This window comes from Mustela erminea, chromosome 7 (genome assembly GCF_009829155.1).
Source record: "Mustela erminea isolate mMusErm1 chromosome 7, mMusErm1.Pri, whole genome shotgun sequence".
In the NCBI taxonomy this organism is placed as follows: Eukaryota; Metazoa; Chordata; class Mammalia; order Carnivora; family Mustelidae; genus Mustela; species Mustela erminea.
In genome coordinates this window covers 130,411,905-130,428,943 of record NC_045620.1, presented here as the reverse complement: position 1 = coordinate 130,428,943, position 17,039 = coordinate 130,411,905, and the positions used below count along the sequence as shown (strand labels likewise).

Genomic DNA, 17,039 nt, shown 5'->3' with positions numbered 1-17,039 from the left:
TAATGGTAAGAGGTCACCATCTCCCAGGGACTACCAATTAAACATGAATTACATAACTGGTCTTCTCCTCACCTAGAAGAGGTACTTTAGAATTCAGACTTTTCTCTTATATCTGTAATACACATAATAAACGTTTTTGTATGGGAGGAAAGTGTGCCAGACATCAAGGAGTTTCTTTATACCAAATAAATCCAAGTAAATACCAAATCCAAGTAAATACCAAATCCAAATGAATACCAAATCCAAATACCAAAAAAATTCCAAGAGGGCCCCTTGGACACAGTAAGGTCTAGTGGATACATTAAAGACTAACAAAACACTACACACATTTTAGAAAAACAATGTTTTTAATGGGAATAAAATGAGGGAAAAGATCAGTTCTCCATCTTTATAAAGCTTCAAAAAAAAATCAAGCTTGGAAGTAAACAAAGGCACAAAATGATAAACAATACAGAAAAACAAGACCAGCCTGCCCATAGACGCTACACAAACACCAGAGGGGATAATTTAATGCCCTGAAATATATTCATGTGCTAAAGAAACACAGAAACATTTTTCCATTATTACTGTTTTACCTGAGATAACAGGTTTTTTCCTCTTATCTCATTTTGATAGGATAAACAGATTTATGTACCACATTCTTCATCTAAAATAAGTTTCATCTGAAAGGGATTTCTTTTTACTATTACTTCTAGTTATAACCAGTAGCTCCAGAAAAATCAGCATAAGTTTTGACCCAGATAAAGACAGGTTTTTCATTACAAAGTAAGATTTCACATAACAATGTAAAAACACGGTTTTTATCACTGGGCTTTTCCAGCTGTGTGGTTTTGGAGAGGAATGAACGGTCTAGATTTGTACAAAGCCAGTGCCAATGGGGTCAACTGAAAAGTATTCAGAAAGGCTATGGGCAAACTGAGCCTGCCCTCTGACACCTGCCACGTTCACAGTGAAACCGCTTCTTCTCACTCCCGTCTTGCACTGGCTGTGGCCCCTTCAACCCGCCCAGTTGCCAAGATCTTTCTCACCTTGTGCTTTTATCTGTGCTGTGTTCTCAGCCTGGAGCCCCTTTCCCTTGAGCCCTTTCCTGGGTCCTTTCCATCTCCCACGTCTCAACTTTTTCAAGATTTTTTTCAATTTCTCAAATCTCTCCGTGATACATACCACTTCCACGGGAGGCATTCTCTGACCATGCCGCCTAAGCAGCCTCAAAGCCCCATTATTCTCCGCTATCAGATGAGTTCAAGGCCCCATTATCTCCGCTACCGCATGAGCTCAAGGCTCCATTATTCTCCGCTATCCGAAGAGTTCAAGGCCCCATTATCTCCGATATCCGATGAGTTCAAGGCCCCATTATCTCCGCTATCTGATGAGCTCAAGGCCCCATTATCTCCGCTATCCGATGAGCTCAAGGCCCCATTATTCTCCGCTATCCGGTGAGCTCAAGGCCCCATTATCTCCGCTATCCGGTGAGCTCAAGGCCCCATTATCTCCGCTATCCGATGAGCTCAAGGCCCCATTATTCTCCGCTATCCGGTGAGCTCAAGGCCCCATTATTCTCCGCTATCCGGTGAGCTCAAGGCCCCATTATCTCCGCTATCCGATGAGCTCAAGGCCCCATTATCTCCGCTATCCGGTGAGCTCAAGGCCCCATTATCTCCGCTATCCGGTGAGCTCAAGGCCCCATTATCTCCGCTATCCGGTGAGCTCAAGGCCCCATTATTCTCCGCTATCCCATGAGCTCAAGGCCCCATTATTCTCCGCTATCCGGTGAGCTCAAGGCCCCATTATCTCCGCTATCCGGTGAATTCAAGGCCCCATTATCTTCGCTATCCGGTGAGCTCAAGGCCCCATTATTCTCCGCTATCCGGTGAGCTCAAGGCCCCATTATCTCCGCTATCCGGTGAATTCAAGGCCCCATTATCTCCGCTATCCGGTGAGCTCAAGGCCCCATTATTCTCCGCTATCCGGTGAGCTCAAGGCCCCATTATCTCCGCTATCCGGTGAGCTCAAGGCCCCATTATCTCCGCTATCCGGTGAGCTCAAGGCCCCATTATCTCCGCTATCCGATGAGCTCAAGGCCCCATTATTCTCCGCTATCCCGTCAGCTCAAGGCCCCATTATCTCCGCTATCCGGTGAGCTCAAGGCCCCATTATCTCCGCTATCCGGTGAGCTCAAGGCCCCATTATTCTCCGCTATCCAATGAGTTCAAGGCCCCATTATCTCCGCTATCCGGTGAGCTCAAGGCCCCATTATCTCCGCTATCCGGTGAGCTCAAGGCCCCATTATCTCCGCTATCCGGTGAGCTCAAGGCCCCATTATCTCCGCTATCCGGTGAGCTCAAGGCCCCATTATCTCCGCTATCCGGTGAGCTCAAGGCCCCATTATCTCCGCTATCCGGTGAGCTCAAGGCCCCATTATCTCCGCTATCCGGTGAGCTCAAGGCCCCATTATCTCCGCTATCCGGTGAGCTCAAGGCCCCATTATCTCCGCTATCCGGTGAGCTCAAGGCCCCATTATCTCCGCTATCCAATGAGTTCAAGGCCCCATTATTCTCCACTATCCGGTGAGCTCAAGGCCCCATTATCTCCGCCATCCCATGAGTTCGTGTCCTTCACATCTCTTAGTCCCATTACACGTGTGTGTGTCTACTTTTATCAACTATTCATTGAACTATAAATTCCAAAATGCCAGGTGCTGGGCCCATTCCGTTCCCTACCTGCATCCCCAGTGCTCAGCACCCTAGAGGTAGCATCAGGTGCTCAAGTGCTAACAGAAGACATTCTACTCTGGTTCACCCACCCAGACTGGAAAGGGAAATGGAGAAAGATGAAGAAGCAAGGAACAGTGGGTCCCGTTCTTGGTGCTGCCATAAAATGAAGGGGTGCGACCCTGGGGAGATCATGGAGGTGCAGCTCCCTCATTTGCAAAATGAAGGGCTGAGTGTACAATCTGGTCCAGTGAGCGAAAGCCAACAAGTGCAGCTATAAAAGCTTGCTGAGAGGCTAAATATTTGAATGTTTGCAATAAAAGTGTCAGTAAAGACATGAGAAAAGTGGTTACAATCCTGCAATGAGAAAGGTCTAACCACAAAGAGAAACCCTGAAATTATATGGGGGGAAAAAAGCGACAAATATAGTTATAAAAACAAACAAACAAATAAAAAATCCGTAACAAATTTAAAAGAAAATCAATTGGCTGGAAATATTTGCAACATGATGCGAATCAGATGATAAAGAGTTAACATTCATACTATCACACCAATAAGAAAAAGTCAAGTAATCCAAGAGAAATATAGGCAAAGGATTTGCTCTAACAATTCACAAAAAAAAAACCATAAAAATAGCCACTTAACATATGCTCTACCTAATAACTAAAAATATGCAAATTGAAAATGAGATCTTTTTCTTCCTTTGCCTGTGAACATAATATTTTTTAAATAGGTAACATATGGTGCTGACAGTGGAGAAAAGAAATGGCTTCCATCATTACCTTTTTCATAGCTGTACAAATAGGTGTAACTTTCTGGAAAGAACTGCAGCAGTAGCTATTTTGAATACTGTACCTGGAGACAAATAGTATGTCTTTTCCAGTGTTGGAGGAGGAAGACAGGGGCAAAGATGGGTAAGAGAAAGAGGAAGAAGAGAGCCACTATAAACAACCTAAATTTCTATCAAGAAGGGAATAAAAAACATGTGGTTCACATTGTTACAATGAAATCCTGTGGTTACATTTGAAAGACTGATAGGCATCTGCACATACAGACTAGGAAAGACAGTGCAGTCAGAGGGCAAGCAGGCTGGAGAACAAGCTGTACGAGATGATCTTGTTTTGTTAAAGAAAAAAGTCAACCCACATACATATAGGTTTATATAAGTATGGAAAATTTTATATTAAGTGATTAAGTTCCTATGAAAAATTCAAACTGAAACTTGATTTTTACTTTTTCTACTTCGGTATTGTTTGAATTTGTTACACACATGTACTGCTTTTGTCATTTAAAGAAACAACAGCAGGGTAAGTAGTTTCAGATTAGATCTTGTACCATAAAAGAAAAGCAGGTCAAAATAACTATTTTCTTGCTATACAACAGGCAGTGCAAGACTGTGATCACTGTGAGAAGCTATTCTCAGCCAGTAGGCACCTTCAGGACCATGGTGCATGAAAAGGGACCTCCAACAGCACGTGCAGTCTCAGTGAACACAGCAGATAAAGGATGGAGTTTAGAGCTACTAAACTAAATACAATCTGCAAGGCAGCATTCCAGAGGGGAGTAAGGCAGAGAAGGAGCTATAAAATCTGCAGAGATGAACACTAGGTCTTCAGACACACACACACACACACACACACACTCTCTCTCTCTCTCTCTCTCTCTCTCTGCAGGCTGCAGGGCCAAGAATAGGAAGACTATTGGGGAAAAACAACTGCCCGAGCTTGGAGAAGATTTGGAAATGTTAGAATTCCAACCCATCAGAGTGGAGAGATATCAGTGAACACTCAGAATTCTCATAAGAGATCCCAGAAAGACCACACCTTAAAGGAGGACTAATCTAACCCCAAAGTAAAAGCTATTAACCATATCCACTAACACTTAAAAAGAAGTCTTAAAAGATTAATCTGATCCACAAAAAAAAAAAAAAAAAAAAAAAAAAAAGAACCACATCCCAGAACAAAACCCAATACTCTATTAGGGAAGATAACAAAACTTAGTAATTCAGCTCCATAATGTTGAGCATATAAAATGTTAGAAAAAAAATTAAAATAGTAAAAAAAAATAAATAAAAAAGGGGTGCCTGGGTGTCTCAGCCAGTTAGATATCTAAGCCTTGATCTCAGCTCAGATGTTGAACTCAGGGTCATGAGTTCAAGCCCCGTGTTGGTTTCCAGGTATGTAGGTAGGTAGGTAGGCATGTAGCCTACCTAAAAAAAAAATTTTTTTAATAAAAAATAAATAAGTTAAAAGCACTGGGTGTTATATGCAACTGATGAATCACTAAATTCTACCCCGGGAACTAATAATATGGTATATGTTAACTAAATTGAATTTAAATAAAGCATTTTTTAAAATATAATAAATTGATCACAAATAAAAATATATAATTAAAAATAAATTTAAAAATAAGGTGTTAGCTATATGAGGCAGGAAAATATCCATGAATATGAGAAAACTAAACCAATAGAAACACACCCAGAAATGATACAAATTAAGGACTAAACAGACAAGGGCTTCAAAACAGCTATTAAAGTATTTGGGAATTCAAAGGAAAACATAAACATAAGGAACATACAGAGAATCTCAACAAAAATATGATGGAAACTACAAAATATCAAGCCAATTTTAGAAATACAAAAATATACAAGAGAGTATCTGAGCGTAGGCTGTGATGGGGCCCACTGGGCCACCAATGGGCTGACGGGATCTCAGCATACTTACAACAGGCAAGCTGCTCCTTAGCACTGGAAGCTCTGGTTTATGGGATCTCAAAATCAGAAATATGGAAAAAATCTCTTAACACAGTACAGCCCAAAAAAAAAAAAAACTAACTTCTAATCCCATATGCTATTACTTAGGCCCCTATTCAAGGCAGAAGGAGAAGGCTAATATTTATGGCCTGGCAAACAGAGCCAAAACAAGTTGCAACCCCATTTAAAACATTCTCAAATGGCATTAATTTTATAAAGCAATAATTGAAAAATATCAAAGTGGAACTAAAGAGTTCCTATTTTGGTTTGCAGACTCTGCAATCCGTAGTTTCAAAAAATGCATTAGCAACAATCTGGCTCCTTCTCTCCAAGCATACACAGGAAATATCATTTGGCATATGAGAGTTATTCCCATAAAGATGAGTCAGATAATAAGCAAATGATCATTACCTCAAATTATATGAAATGGAAAGAAGCCATTAATGCAGCATTAAGGTCATAAATTCACACATTTGGAAGCCAACAAAATAAAACATTAGTTCTCAAAGCATTATTATCCCATCCATGCTGCCACATTAACTGTACACACTAAAACCTCTAACAAATATATTATAATTTGTGTGAAATACAGAGGGTTAATCTTCCCATTTTCGTGTTAACTTGCAGATCTCTGTTTACACACTGGCTAAGAGTGAGTGTCTAAAGTCACAACTGAAAAGAGCCCTGCAGGTCTGAATCACTCCAACATTCTGAACAGGCTTCTCAACAGCTCACCACAGGTTCCCCAAGCCCCCGCCCAACAAAAGCACGGCACTGGGAAAAAGGTAATTAAATACCTATTCCTAAATTTTTCTTCTGGGAACTTCTTGATCCTTACACATTATGTAAACTGGGTCTGGTCTACTTTCATAAGCACTGGTGAGGAGGTAACTGAAAGCAAATTCAGAAGATGCTAGAGCTTGCACAAACACTGCTCTCCTAGTATTCTCAACAGAATACTACGCAAACAGAACCCCTTCTCTATTCTTTGTGGTATGTATACACGTTTGTGTGCATAAGGAATAAAAACCCTGAATATTATGACAATTATCCATTTTATATACATATATACAAATTTTTATAAATATATATACAGTCATAAATTTCTAGAATTAACTCACAGGAGTAAGCGAATATACTTTGTTCATACATAAACTCATAAAAGTCACTGTAATAGTTCCCAAGTGCCATTACCCGCTTGACAGCGTCAGGAACTGGGTGACTACTCTGTAAGACAGCACACTGGGCATCAGGAACAAAAAAAGTTGAGTAAGATGGGAGCCCTGCCTTCAGAGAAGAATTTTCAATCTAATGGGCAATCAGACAAGCAAATCAACAATTAGGGGAAAAAAAGATTAGCTTGAGCGTAGTGATGCATGTACAAACCAGTCCTAGGAAAACATTAAGAAGGATGTCCAAATGATGAGGAAGAGGGCAGGAAGGGAAGGTTTCCCAGGAGAGTGGATCCCTGAACTAAAATACATGAGACTCATTAATTAAATAGAAAAGCAGAGCTTCCAGGCAAAAGGAACCATCTGTACCAAGGCATGAAAAGCACGATGGGGCTGGGAAAGCACGAGCTGCTTTGTACTAGAACATGAGCTGTACGGCAGGAGGATCTTAAGGGACAGACTGACTGAAAGGTCAGAAAAAATGAACAGTATTCTACAGTCAATGGGGAACAACTGAAGATTCTAGGCAGAACAGGACTAGTAGCGGCGGCGGTAAAGCTTAAAGTCTCCTACGTACTTAGTATGTGTCAGACGTTATCCTAAGAGTTTTACATATATTAGTTTATGTTATTTTTGTCCGCAAGTCAGTCTATAACATTGTGCCATTCATGACAGGTAACTGAGGCTCAGAGAGTAAGGCAGCTTGTCCAGGGTCACACTTCTAGAAAGTAGGAAGCCAGATCTGAAGGATAACCGAATGGAATTTCCATTTAACAGCAATCAGTTTGGCAAGTGGTATGAACTGTGGATCAGTGAGAGGCAAACAGAAGAAAACCTGGTCAGGAGACTGTTGCGGAGGGGACAACTTTTTAAAAATGTTAAAAGCCTGAGCTAGGGCTGTGATGGCGGAAGCAGAGGCCGGAGACATCTTCACAGGTTCCCAGGGCTTGAAGTTCCGCAAAGGCAATGCTTCCCCACTGTGTCAGTACAGCTGCAGTGAAGTATTTCTGTCTTCCCCAACAGACTGCAAACCCTTAAGTCAAGGTCGCCTGTAGCTTCCTCCTCATTTTATACACAGCACCTAGGAGTGCCTGGCACATGGCAGGAGCTTACTATTTGTCAAAGAAAGAAAAAAGAGAAGGAAAAAGAATGAGAAAATGTGTTGACTTCTGGCCTGGTACGGACTATGGTATCACTGACAATCCAGGGGACAGAGCCAAGGAACAGATTACAAGAGATCAATTTATATAAACAAATAGGCAGTTTTATATTTGTTTTTTGTTTGTTTGGTTGGTTTGGTTTTTTTTTTAAAGATTTTATTTATTTATTTGAGAGAGAGACAGTGAGAGCATGAGCGAGGAGGGCAGAGGGAGAAGCAGACTCCCCATGGAGCTCGGAGCCCGATGCGGGACTCGATCCCAGGACTCCGGGATCATGACCTGAGCCGAAGGCAGCCGTCCAACCAACTGAGCCACCCAGGCGTCCCTTGTATTTGTTTTTAAGTTACAATACATACTGTGCAACATACAGACAACTCCATAAAAACGATTACTATCTTATCAAATAGCAGCTGTGGAATTACAGAAGTACAGCAATTCTGACATACTAATAGAATACCACCACTCATAAGAAAACCGAAAACATCTTTCGCACATCTGATCTGTAATTTTCTGAACACATGTAGATGAACAAAATGAGAAAGATGAGAAGGAAACTTGCCCTGAGCCACACTCACTAATGGCACACCTGACAAGGACCTTAAGACCACCACTGCCACAGAGAGGTTGGGGAAATCCTCTGTATTAGGATCATTTTGTGGATTTCAGAACTATCCATGTCTTCCTTCTCCTTGCTCTTCAACTGTCAAGGATTTATCATCTTAGCCTCATGCTACCTTGGAGATAAAATACGCGCACTACGTTCTTCCAGTTAAATGACAAAATGCATATAAAACACGGTGTCTGGCACACAATAAGGACACTCCAAATGTTTGTCATCATCACAACAACCAAGATTACCATCATTAGGATTCCTACAACTAGGACACTGTTAAACTGACCCAAGGTCAGACGTAAAACACAGAGAATAGCTGCACTTACCTAACAGCACCCTCCTAATTATTTCCTTCCCGTAAGATTCCCTCTGCCTTTTCATACCTGCTCCTGCAGACAGAAACACGGCCCCAGCTTCTCCTAACTTCTACTCAACCCTTAGATTGCTTTCCAAAGTCACTTTTTCTCAACAATCTCATCTCACAACCCTGGTTAAGCGCTCACTCTGCTCTATATTTTTCCTTCATCAGATTTATCAAAGTTAGTAATTATATTCTGAGTGTCTCTATACCTCAAGAGGTAGGGGACCGTGCCTTTTTGCTCACAGTCATATCCCTAGTACCCTGCAAAATGGTTCAGGTACATAAATGATAGTAATTTGTGCTGAATACATCAGAAGAAAGAGCAAATCCCAGATTTTTTTTTACTGGTCTGTATCTAATCAACTCTTGACTTATACATAATTTTTTTTTTTTGCATTGATTTCAAAATAAAAGCCTAGAGGCACCTCACTGGCACAGTCAGTAGAGCACGTGACTCCATCTCAGGCTCAGGAGTTTAAGCCCCATACTGGGTGGAGAGATTACATTTAAAAAAAAAAAAAAAAAAAAAAAAAAAACCTACAGACACAAATAAGTTATCCCAAAACTGACACAGACTTTTATCTTAAAACAGTTTCAATTTCAAATCTCTTCAAAATGTCCAAAATGGACAAAGCAAAACATTTAAGGCAGTAAGAGAAATCAATTAAGAAGTTTTAAAATTATTTTAATAGAGTGGCAACAATCCTTATCAATATTTAATAACTACTCTGCCTTTTAAGGAATACGGTTAACTATTGTAAATTTAAAATTTTCATTTTTTCCCAATATTTTGGAAACTCTTACCTTGACATTTCCCAATAATAGATGTAAAATCATCTTTTGCAGACCTGCAAAATATGTGCAAAATTAAGCCAACAGTTTCACCCCAACACTATTTTGTCATACGAGGAAACCCCACAAAAATGTTAGACAACTTGTCTGCCCAACACTAAACCAGTCCTTCTCTCAGACATGGATTTGTGCTCAAATAAGACCCTTCCATTGGTGACAACGTTTTCTTCCCACCTTATTTCACCAGAAACAGAGCTACACCTGGAATAGTTTATATACGTATATAGTGTATGTAAGTATATACATAAGCATAAGTTAGATAAAGCATGGTCTTTTTTTTTTTTTAAGATTTTATTTATTTATTTGACAGACAGAGATCACAAGTAGGCAGAGAGGCAGGTAGAGAGAGAGGAGGAAGCAGGCTCCCTGCTGAGCAGAGAGCCCAATGCGGGGCTCCATCCCAGGACCCTGGCATCATGACCTGAGCTGAAAGCAGAGGCTTTAACCCACTGAGCCACCCAGGCATCCCAATATTTTTTAAAGCTCCACAGATTGATCTTGGTCAAGAACCATGGTCTGCATCATATTATGAAGTTTAAATCACTTAGGGAAAAAAAGTCTTGCTTTAATAATCAAATAGTTTTAACAGGTGACCATAGTTGTTACCTGTAACCCATGTAAAATCTGTGATCTTGAAATATTTATCAAAGTAATATAATTATTATATGTTTAAAAATAAAAATTGGTAAACCTTCTAGAATATAATTAAGTAACAATTCTCAAAAAACCTTAACGCCCACAGTAATTTGATCTAGCAGTTCAACTGCTTTAATAAAGTTATCCCTGGGAAATAATTACAGATACACACAAATCTCATGGAAATTCATGCAGCCTAATTTATGAAAGAGAAAAATACAGCCAGTATAAGATTAGATTTTGCTAATGCTCTCAATGAAATATTATGCAATTACTGTACATGATTTGAAAATATAACATCTTCCCATAAGTTATCAAGAAAATAAGTATCAGGGGCGCCTGGGTGGCTCAGTGGGTTAAAGCCTCTGCCTTCGGCCCAGGTCATGGTCTCGGGGTCCTGGGATAGAGCCCCACATCGGACTCTCTGCTCAGCGGGGAGCCTGCTTCCTCCTATCTCTGCCTCTCTGTCTACTTGTGATCTCTGTCAAATGACTGAATAAAATCTTAAAAAAAAAAAAGTATCAAATAGAATGTACAGAATGTTATCATTGGACTGAAGATCACACACACACAGAAAAGGTGCAAAAACCATAGAGCATTTTGGCTGACCTGTAGGTAATTTGTAGTTCTTCTTTCTTAAATACTTAATGATAAGCATCAGTTTTAAAACAAATTATAAAAAGTAATATTTATTAAAATATGACAGACAAAAGCTAATTATAAATACAGTAATAAATTTCTTCAAGAAATTGACTATTCAGCCTCCAAGTAGAATACAGGAGAAAGAACACAGGCTTTTGGGGTGCCTGATGGCTCAGTTGGTTGAGTGTCTGCCTTTGGCTCAGGTCATGGTCCTGGGGTTTCGGGATCTGGGGATGGAGCCCCACGTCAGGCTCTCTGCTTGGCAGGAAGCCTACTTCTCCCTCTTCCGCTCCCCCTGCTTGTGTTCCTTCTCTCACTGTCTGTCAAATAAATATATAAATAAAATCTTTAAAAAAAAAAAAAAAAGAAAGAAAGAACATGGTCTTTGAAGTGAGGTTGACCTGATTTCAGCTCATCCAGGTAACCTGGACAAAATATTCAACAGGAGTTTTATTTCCTCTCAATAACATAGATTGGGTAAGAGCAACTTCATAGCTTAGGGAAGGATTTAAAAAGACATTACGTATAAATTAGCACAAACTAGACCTAAGTCAGTGTTTATTACTTTCATCCTTAATATCATCACAAATAATAGCTGCTCTTCTGCTGGGGAAATGGAAAGACAGAGACGAATTCAGTTCTGTCAAAACTTCACAAATATATCCACTTAAGCAAATTTGGGGGAAAATCCCCTTTTTTTGAGTCCTTATTTAAATGCTTTTTGTTGTGTTCTGAGATGGCTCCTAATTAGTTCCTGTATTTGTAGCAGCCCATAATCGTAAGAAATTGTTACTTCACTCTTTAGGAAAAAAGGAAACACATATTATACTTATAATATGTCATTACTGCCAAATTAGAAATTAAAGTAGCAAATCACAAGTCAGCTTTTTATCCTCATGAGTCCCACACACAAGCAGGTTAGGTGTGCTGTACTGACGCAAATGACAAGAGTCATCGGCCACTCACTACAGAAATGCTGAGGAACAGCAGCCCTGGTACAGTGTTGCAAAAGGCAGGGCTCTCTCTCAACTAAAACTAATATGTACTTCAGCTTTTCATTTTTTTCTCCTCAAAAAACACTGCCTATTTATGACTGCTTCCAAGTATGAAATAATGACCTCAGACATTAGAGTGCTCCTTCATATTCAAATGCAATCAACAAATAGTGACCGAATCCCACGTGCCGACTAGCACCACTGGAGCCAATCTGACCTTCTATGTGTCTTCACCACAGCACAAAAAACAAACGTGCAATAGTGAAAACAAAGGTCTTAAACTCAGGCATAGCCATTGTGCATAAGGTTTTACTTTGAGGATCTACCCCGCACTTTTCCTTTCCTAACCATTCTGCATCTTTGCTCAAACACTCTTCCTTGGGCGCCTGGGTGGCTCAGTTGGTTGGATGACTGCCTTCGGCTCAGGTCATGATCCTGGAGTCCCAGGATCGAGTCCCACATCGGGCTCCCAGCTCCATGGGGATTCTGCTTCTCCCTCTGACCTTCTCCTCACTCATGCTCTCTCTCACTGTCTCTCTCTCAAATAAATAAATAAAATCTTAAAAAAAACAAACACCCTTCTTTTCAGGTTACTACAAAGTGTGGATCAATTCAACGAGGGAACTGCCTGCCGGCTCTGAGCGCGTCAGCGGACTGTGCCCTGTAATGCCCCCCCAGCATCTGCTTCTTCCACCCCACTCACAAACACCTCACTTATTCACCAAACATCAACTAGGCGCCTATTACCTCCAAGGAGATAAAAGCTATTGGGGAGGGGTGCCTGGCTGGCTGTCGATTAAGCATCTGACTCTTGATTTGGGCTTGGGTCATGACCTCAGGGTCCTGGGATCAAGCCTTGCATTGAGCTCCACGCTCAGCGGGGAGTCTGCTGGAGAGTCTCTCTCTCCCTCTCTCTCTGCCCCGCTCCCTGCTCGTGCATGTTCTCACACGCATGTGTGCGTGCTCTCTCTCTCTCTCTCTAGCACTGCAAGGGGAAAAGGGCAGGGGTTGCTTCCAAGGAACACACAGTGTGACTGGACTTGGAGACACCAGATCCCACTCAGGTGGAATTTTAAAAAAATGACAACCCTGGAGTTGCACAAAGCAGAAGAAGCCCTAACTGTACCAGGGGAAACCAGAATGTAAGCACACACACGCATATACGGCTCAACAACATGATCAAAAGGTAGTAGAGATCAGTGGTTGAAAGCAGGAACACTGAGGCTAGAATGGTAGATTTCAAATCCTCAAGCAAGTAATTTAGCCATATTGTGCCAGCTTCCTCATTTCTAAAATGGAGAAAAATAGCAATACATACCTCACAGGGCTTCTGCAAAGATTAAATGAATTAGCACATGCAACGCACTTGTAAGAGTGCCCAACGCCATTAGCATTAGCCTACCATTAGGTATAACAGTGTTGCTTTCAGGAGCAGAGCGGATTAGTACTTAAGCAGTGAGGGGAGGGATGGGTCCACGGGGAGTGTGTTCCTGAAAAGCTTCCTGATGGAATCCATGCCTCACCATGTAAGACTCCTTAGATATACTAATGTTATCAAAACCTTTTGCAAATTATGCATCAGATGAATAAGATTCTGATGAGCATACTTCCATTGCCCAGAAATCCTCCCTCACCACTTAGTCTCAAATACATAAGTGCATTGCTAGAGTTGAATATGTTTACAAGTTTTATAAATATTTTACACTCTAACAATCCAGTAGCAAATCCTTTTATGAAAGCAAATTTTTTTTTCATCTCATCAAAAATTGTACTAACAAGTTCCATAAATCCTTGGTCAAATTCTTCTCCACTGGCCTGTCAATCCCAACCCCACACGCACATTCTGACCCGAACACCTAAGATCTTTCCACCGATGTTCTCACTTCATGGAAGGAAGATGGAAATCTTGAGGATTAACTGCTATATATAAAGTCACACCATAAGCATATTTCTCAAAAAGATAGATATCACATTCCTGCAACAAACGCAATAGCAAGTACTCGCCCAGTCCTACAAACGGAAGTTCAAAAATTGTGCCAACTTGATGCTTACTGATGCTACAGGAAAAAAAGAGGGACTTGACTATCAAAGTCATGCCAAATTAAGAACAGTTTTGAAAGGCTGTCATTATTGCCAATCATCTCCATCCTGATGATTGTACGAGGGATCAGGAAACAAAGCCTCCACATCTGAAGCTGATGCTCCAATGGGGGCAAACCTCTGTCTACTCCCCCACAAGTGGAGGGGTCCAGTTCTGTTTGGATAACTGGAAAAAGATAGTACACAAACAGAAAGCTAAAACCAGTGTGGTAACAATTGAGTGTTCATTATACTATGTTTAATCAAGAATAATGAAGTAGGGGCGCCTGGGTGGCTCAGTGGGTTAGGCCTCTACCTTTGGCTCAGGTCATGATCTCAGGTCCTGGGATCGAGCCTTGCATTGGGCTCTCTGCTCAGCGCAGAGCCTGCTTCCCCCTCTCTCTCTGCCTGCTGCTCTGCCTACTTGTGATCTCTATCAGTCAAATAAATAAATAAAATCTTTGAAAAGAAAAAAAAAGGAAGAAGAATGAGGTGTTAGGAAAAAGTCTGGACTGGACATCCAGAAATTTGTCTCATTGTTTTTTGCTTTTTTTTAAGATTATTTATTTATTTATTTGATAGAGATCATAAGCAGGCAGAAAGGCAGGCAGAGAGAGAGGGAGAAGCAGACTCCCTGCTAAGCCTGCTGAGCAGAGAGCCCGATGCGGGGCTGATCCCAGGATCCTGGGATCATGACCTGAGCCGAAGGCAGAGGCTTTAATCCACTGAGCCACCCAGGTGCCCCTCCCATTGTTTATTTTTAAATACCAGGAGTTACACTTTGCCTGAAGGAGTAGCCTCTAATTTTAGAAATGCAGCATGTTTAGTCTGCACTATTCCTAATTTCAAAAGAAAAAAAAATTAACCAGTTTTCCTGAATTAGTGCTATTGTTGCTATTTCTTTTACAACTGATACATGACTTAAAAATAAAGTACATAGGGGGATGCCTGGGTGGCTCAGTCGGTTGATCATCTGACTTCAGTTCAGGTTGCCGTCTCAGGGTCCTGGGATCGAGCCTTGCTTAAGGCCCCCTGCTCAGCGGGGAGCCCACTTCTCCCTCCCCTCTTAGCTCCCCCTCATCCTGCTCTTGCTCTCTAATTAAAAAAATAAATAAATAAAAAACAAAATTTAAAAAAATAAAGTACACGGAAAGCCCAGCTTAGAGAAGCCTTCTAGATGTGAATATAATAACCGTTGAATGTCTCAAGATAATAGACTATCATTGGCCTCAAGTAATATATAGTCTTTGTCTTTTGCAGACTCATATTCCATCCAGAGCTTTATGCCAACAGAACAAAGTGGTCCCTACTTTAATACCTTGTTGATAATCTGCTTTAGGTTAGTTAGCAGTAACCAGTCAAATAAGAAAGACTAATTCTAGAGTTCTGATCTATTGATCTAGAGCCTGGTCTATTGAAAAAGTAACACTTCTCAGGTAACAGCAGACTGATTCAGGGAGTAGACTCTGCTATTCTGACAAAGTATCTCTCACCCTGTAATTGGCATAAGTGATGTTTGAGGCCTCACAAAATTATGTGCGCTAATGGTAAAATTCCTTTAAATTCACCCTCCAAAACTCTTAGTTCCCATAAATCAAGTAAAATTTTCTCAAGGGAAATTTTAAAAATGAATAACATTAACAATTACCTGATCTCTACACACTGATCCTGAACGGCAGCCAAAAGTTTTCCATTGCTTTCATGGGAGAGAAAGAGAAAAAAAATTCTATATGATTATGTGTAGCAGTCTTCAACAAAGATGGAATGACTTTAAGAAGTTAAAAATCATTTTTAAATGCTTTCACATCTTCCATTACCCAACTTTTGATCTTAAAGGAGTATAAAGGTACCAACGCGTACACAAAAATGATCCAACAAGGTTGAGTTAATCCATTTAAGAGATACCCAGTCATATGCGACAAAGTGAATTCACATGCAATAAAAAAATAAATAAAATCAAAACTGCAAGCTAAAAGAACCCAAAATTAATATCCATAATGAAATTCAAGTGCTAATCCCGGTAGAGAAACACAAATTTTTAACACCTTACCTTGCAAGTACCAAATGCCAGTTTATCTGTTTATTAACCAAACGAACCAGTCCATCAGGGAGCAAAAAAGGCACAGGGCTGAAACAACACATTAGCCAACTTAAAATCTAATCATGAAAGACACAAATAAATAAATAAATATTATAAACAGCATATAGAGCTATAAAGATTTTTTCCATTAGAAGATTTGAATATTGGTAAACCCAAAAGAGTTATTAGTTATCTAAAAGTTGACCACATACATATATCTTTTTCCAGAAAAACATGGTAGTATGTTCAAATACATAAATTTTATGTCCTTTCTAAGGAAAAGACATCAAAGATACCAGTAACATAGCAGAGTAAGCCTGTAAGAAACCCTTCCTGTTATACACACCTAGAAATCCTGACTCACCTCTAGCAAATTCTAGTATACAGCTAAACTCATAAGAACAAAAGGAGTCCTCAAGTGTTAGAAATGAAAGAGGAACTTAAAGTTAGAATTGGGTAGAGGTACAAGAACTCAAAAGAGAAAGCAACACCTGGGACAGGAAAGGAGCTGCGGGGGCCTAGAAAGAACAAGAGCTGGAAGGGAGGTGCTGGCATGGCCAGCACCACCCTTGACCCCTTGACAGGACTGCATTCTCAGAGAAAAGAAAACCAGACAAACTTCAACATGGTGGGGGGGGGGGGGGTGTCATTGTCATTCAAGAATACCATCTCTGTGGGAGGATGGGAATGAAATCCCCATAAAAAAGAAAAACCCCAGCCCTTACTACATGCAAAATCAGACCACAATTTCAACTCACTCAAGGCATGTGAGAATAGCCAAGTATAAGCTCACAATAACATGATTCACAAAAGACAGGAGGAAAGGATTCATGGTCAATGCATGGGCAGATACAACAAATCAAGAGTAACACAGGAGGAAATCAAGAAAAGAGAAGGAAAAGAAGAATAAAGAAAACAAGCTGGTGAAATAAAAAGGGAAAAACACTATGGAAATTAGAAAACAAAAAAGTAGGATAAAAGTATCA

At 40.5% G+C, this 17,039-nt stretch overlaps 1 protein-coding gene across 2 annotated transcripts in view; it reads right to left on the bottom strand.

Moving 5' to 3' along the window:
• The window catches only part of NBAS (NBAS subunit of NRZ tethering complex), a 327,228-nt gene that overhangs the window by 303,340 nt on the left and 6,849 nt on the right, over window positions 1-17,039 (bottom strand). For both annotated transcript variants that reach the window (XM_032353267.1, XM_032353268.1), the window contains exons 4-6: window positions 16,024-16,101; window positions 15,622-15,669; window positions 9,574-9,617 (exon numbers count right to left, since the gene is read on the bottom strand). In XM_032353267.1, coding sequence (XP_032209158.1) covers window positions 9,574-9,617; window positions 15,622-15,669; window positions 16,024-16,101 — 170 coding nt within the window. The remainder of the gene's footprint in view (window positions 1-9,573; window positions 9,618-15,621; window positions 15,670-16,023; window positions 16,102-17,039) is intronic.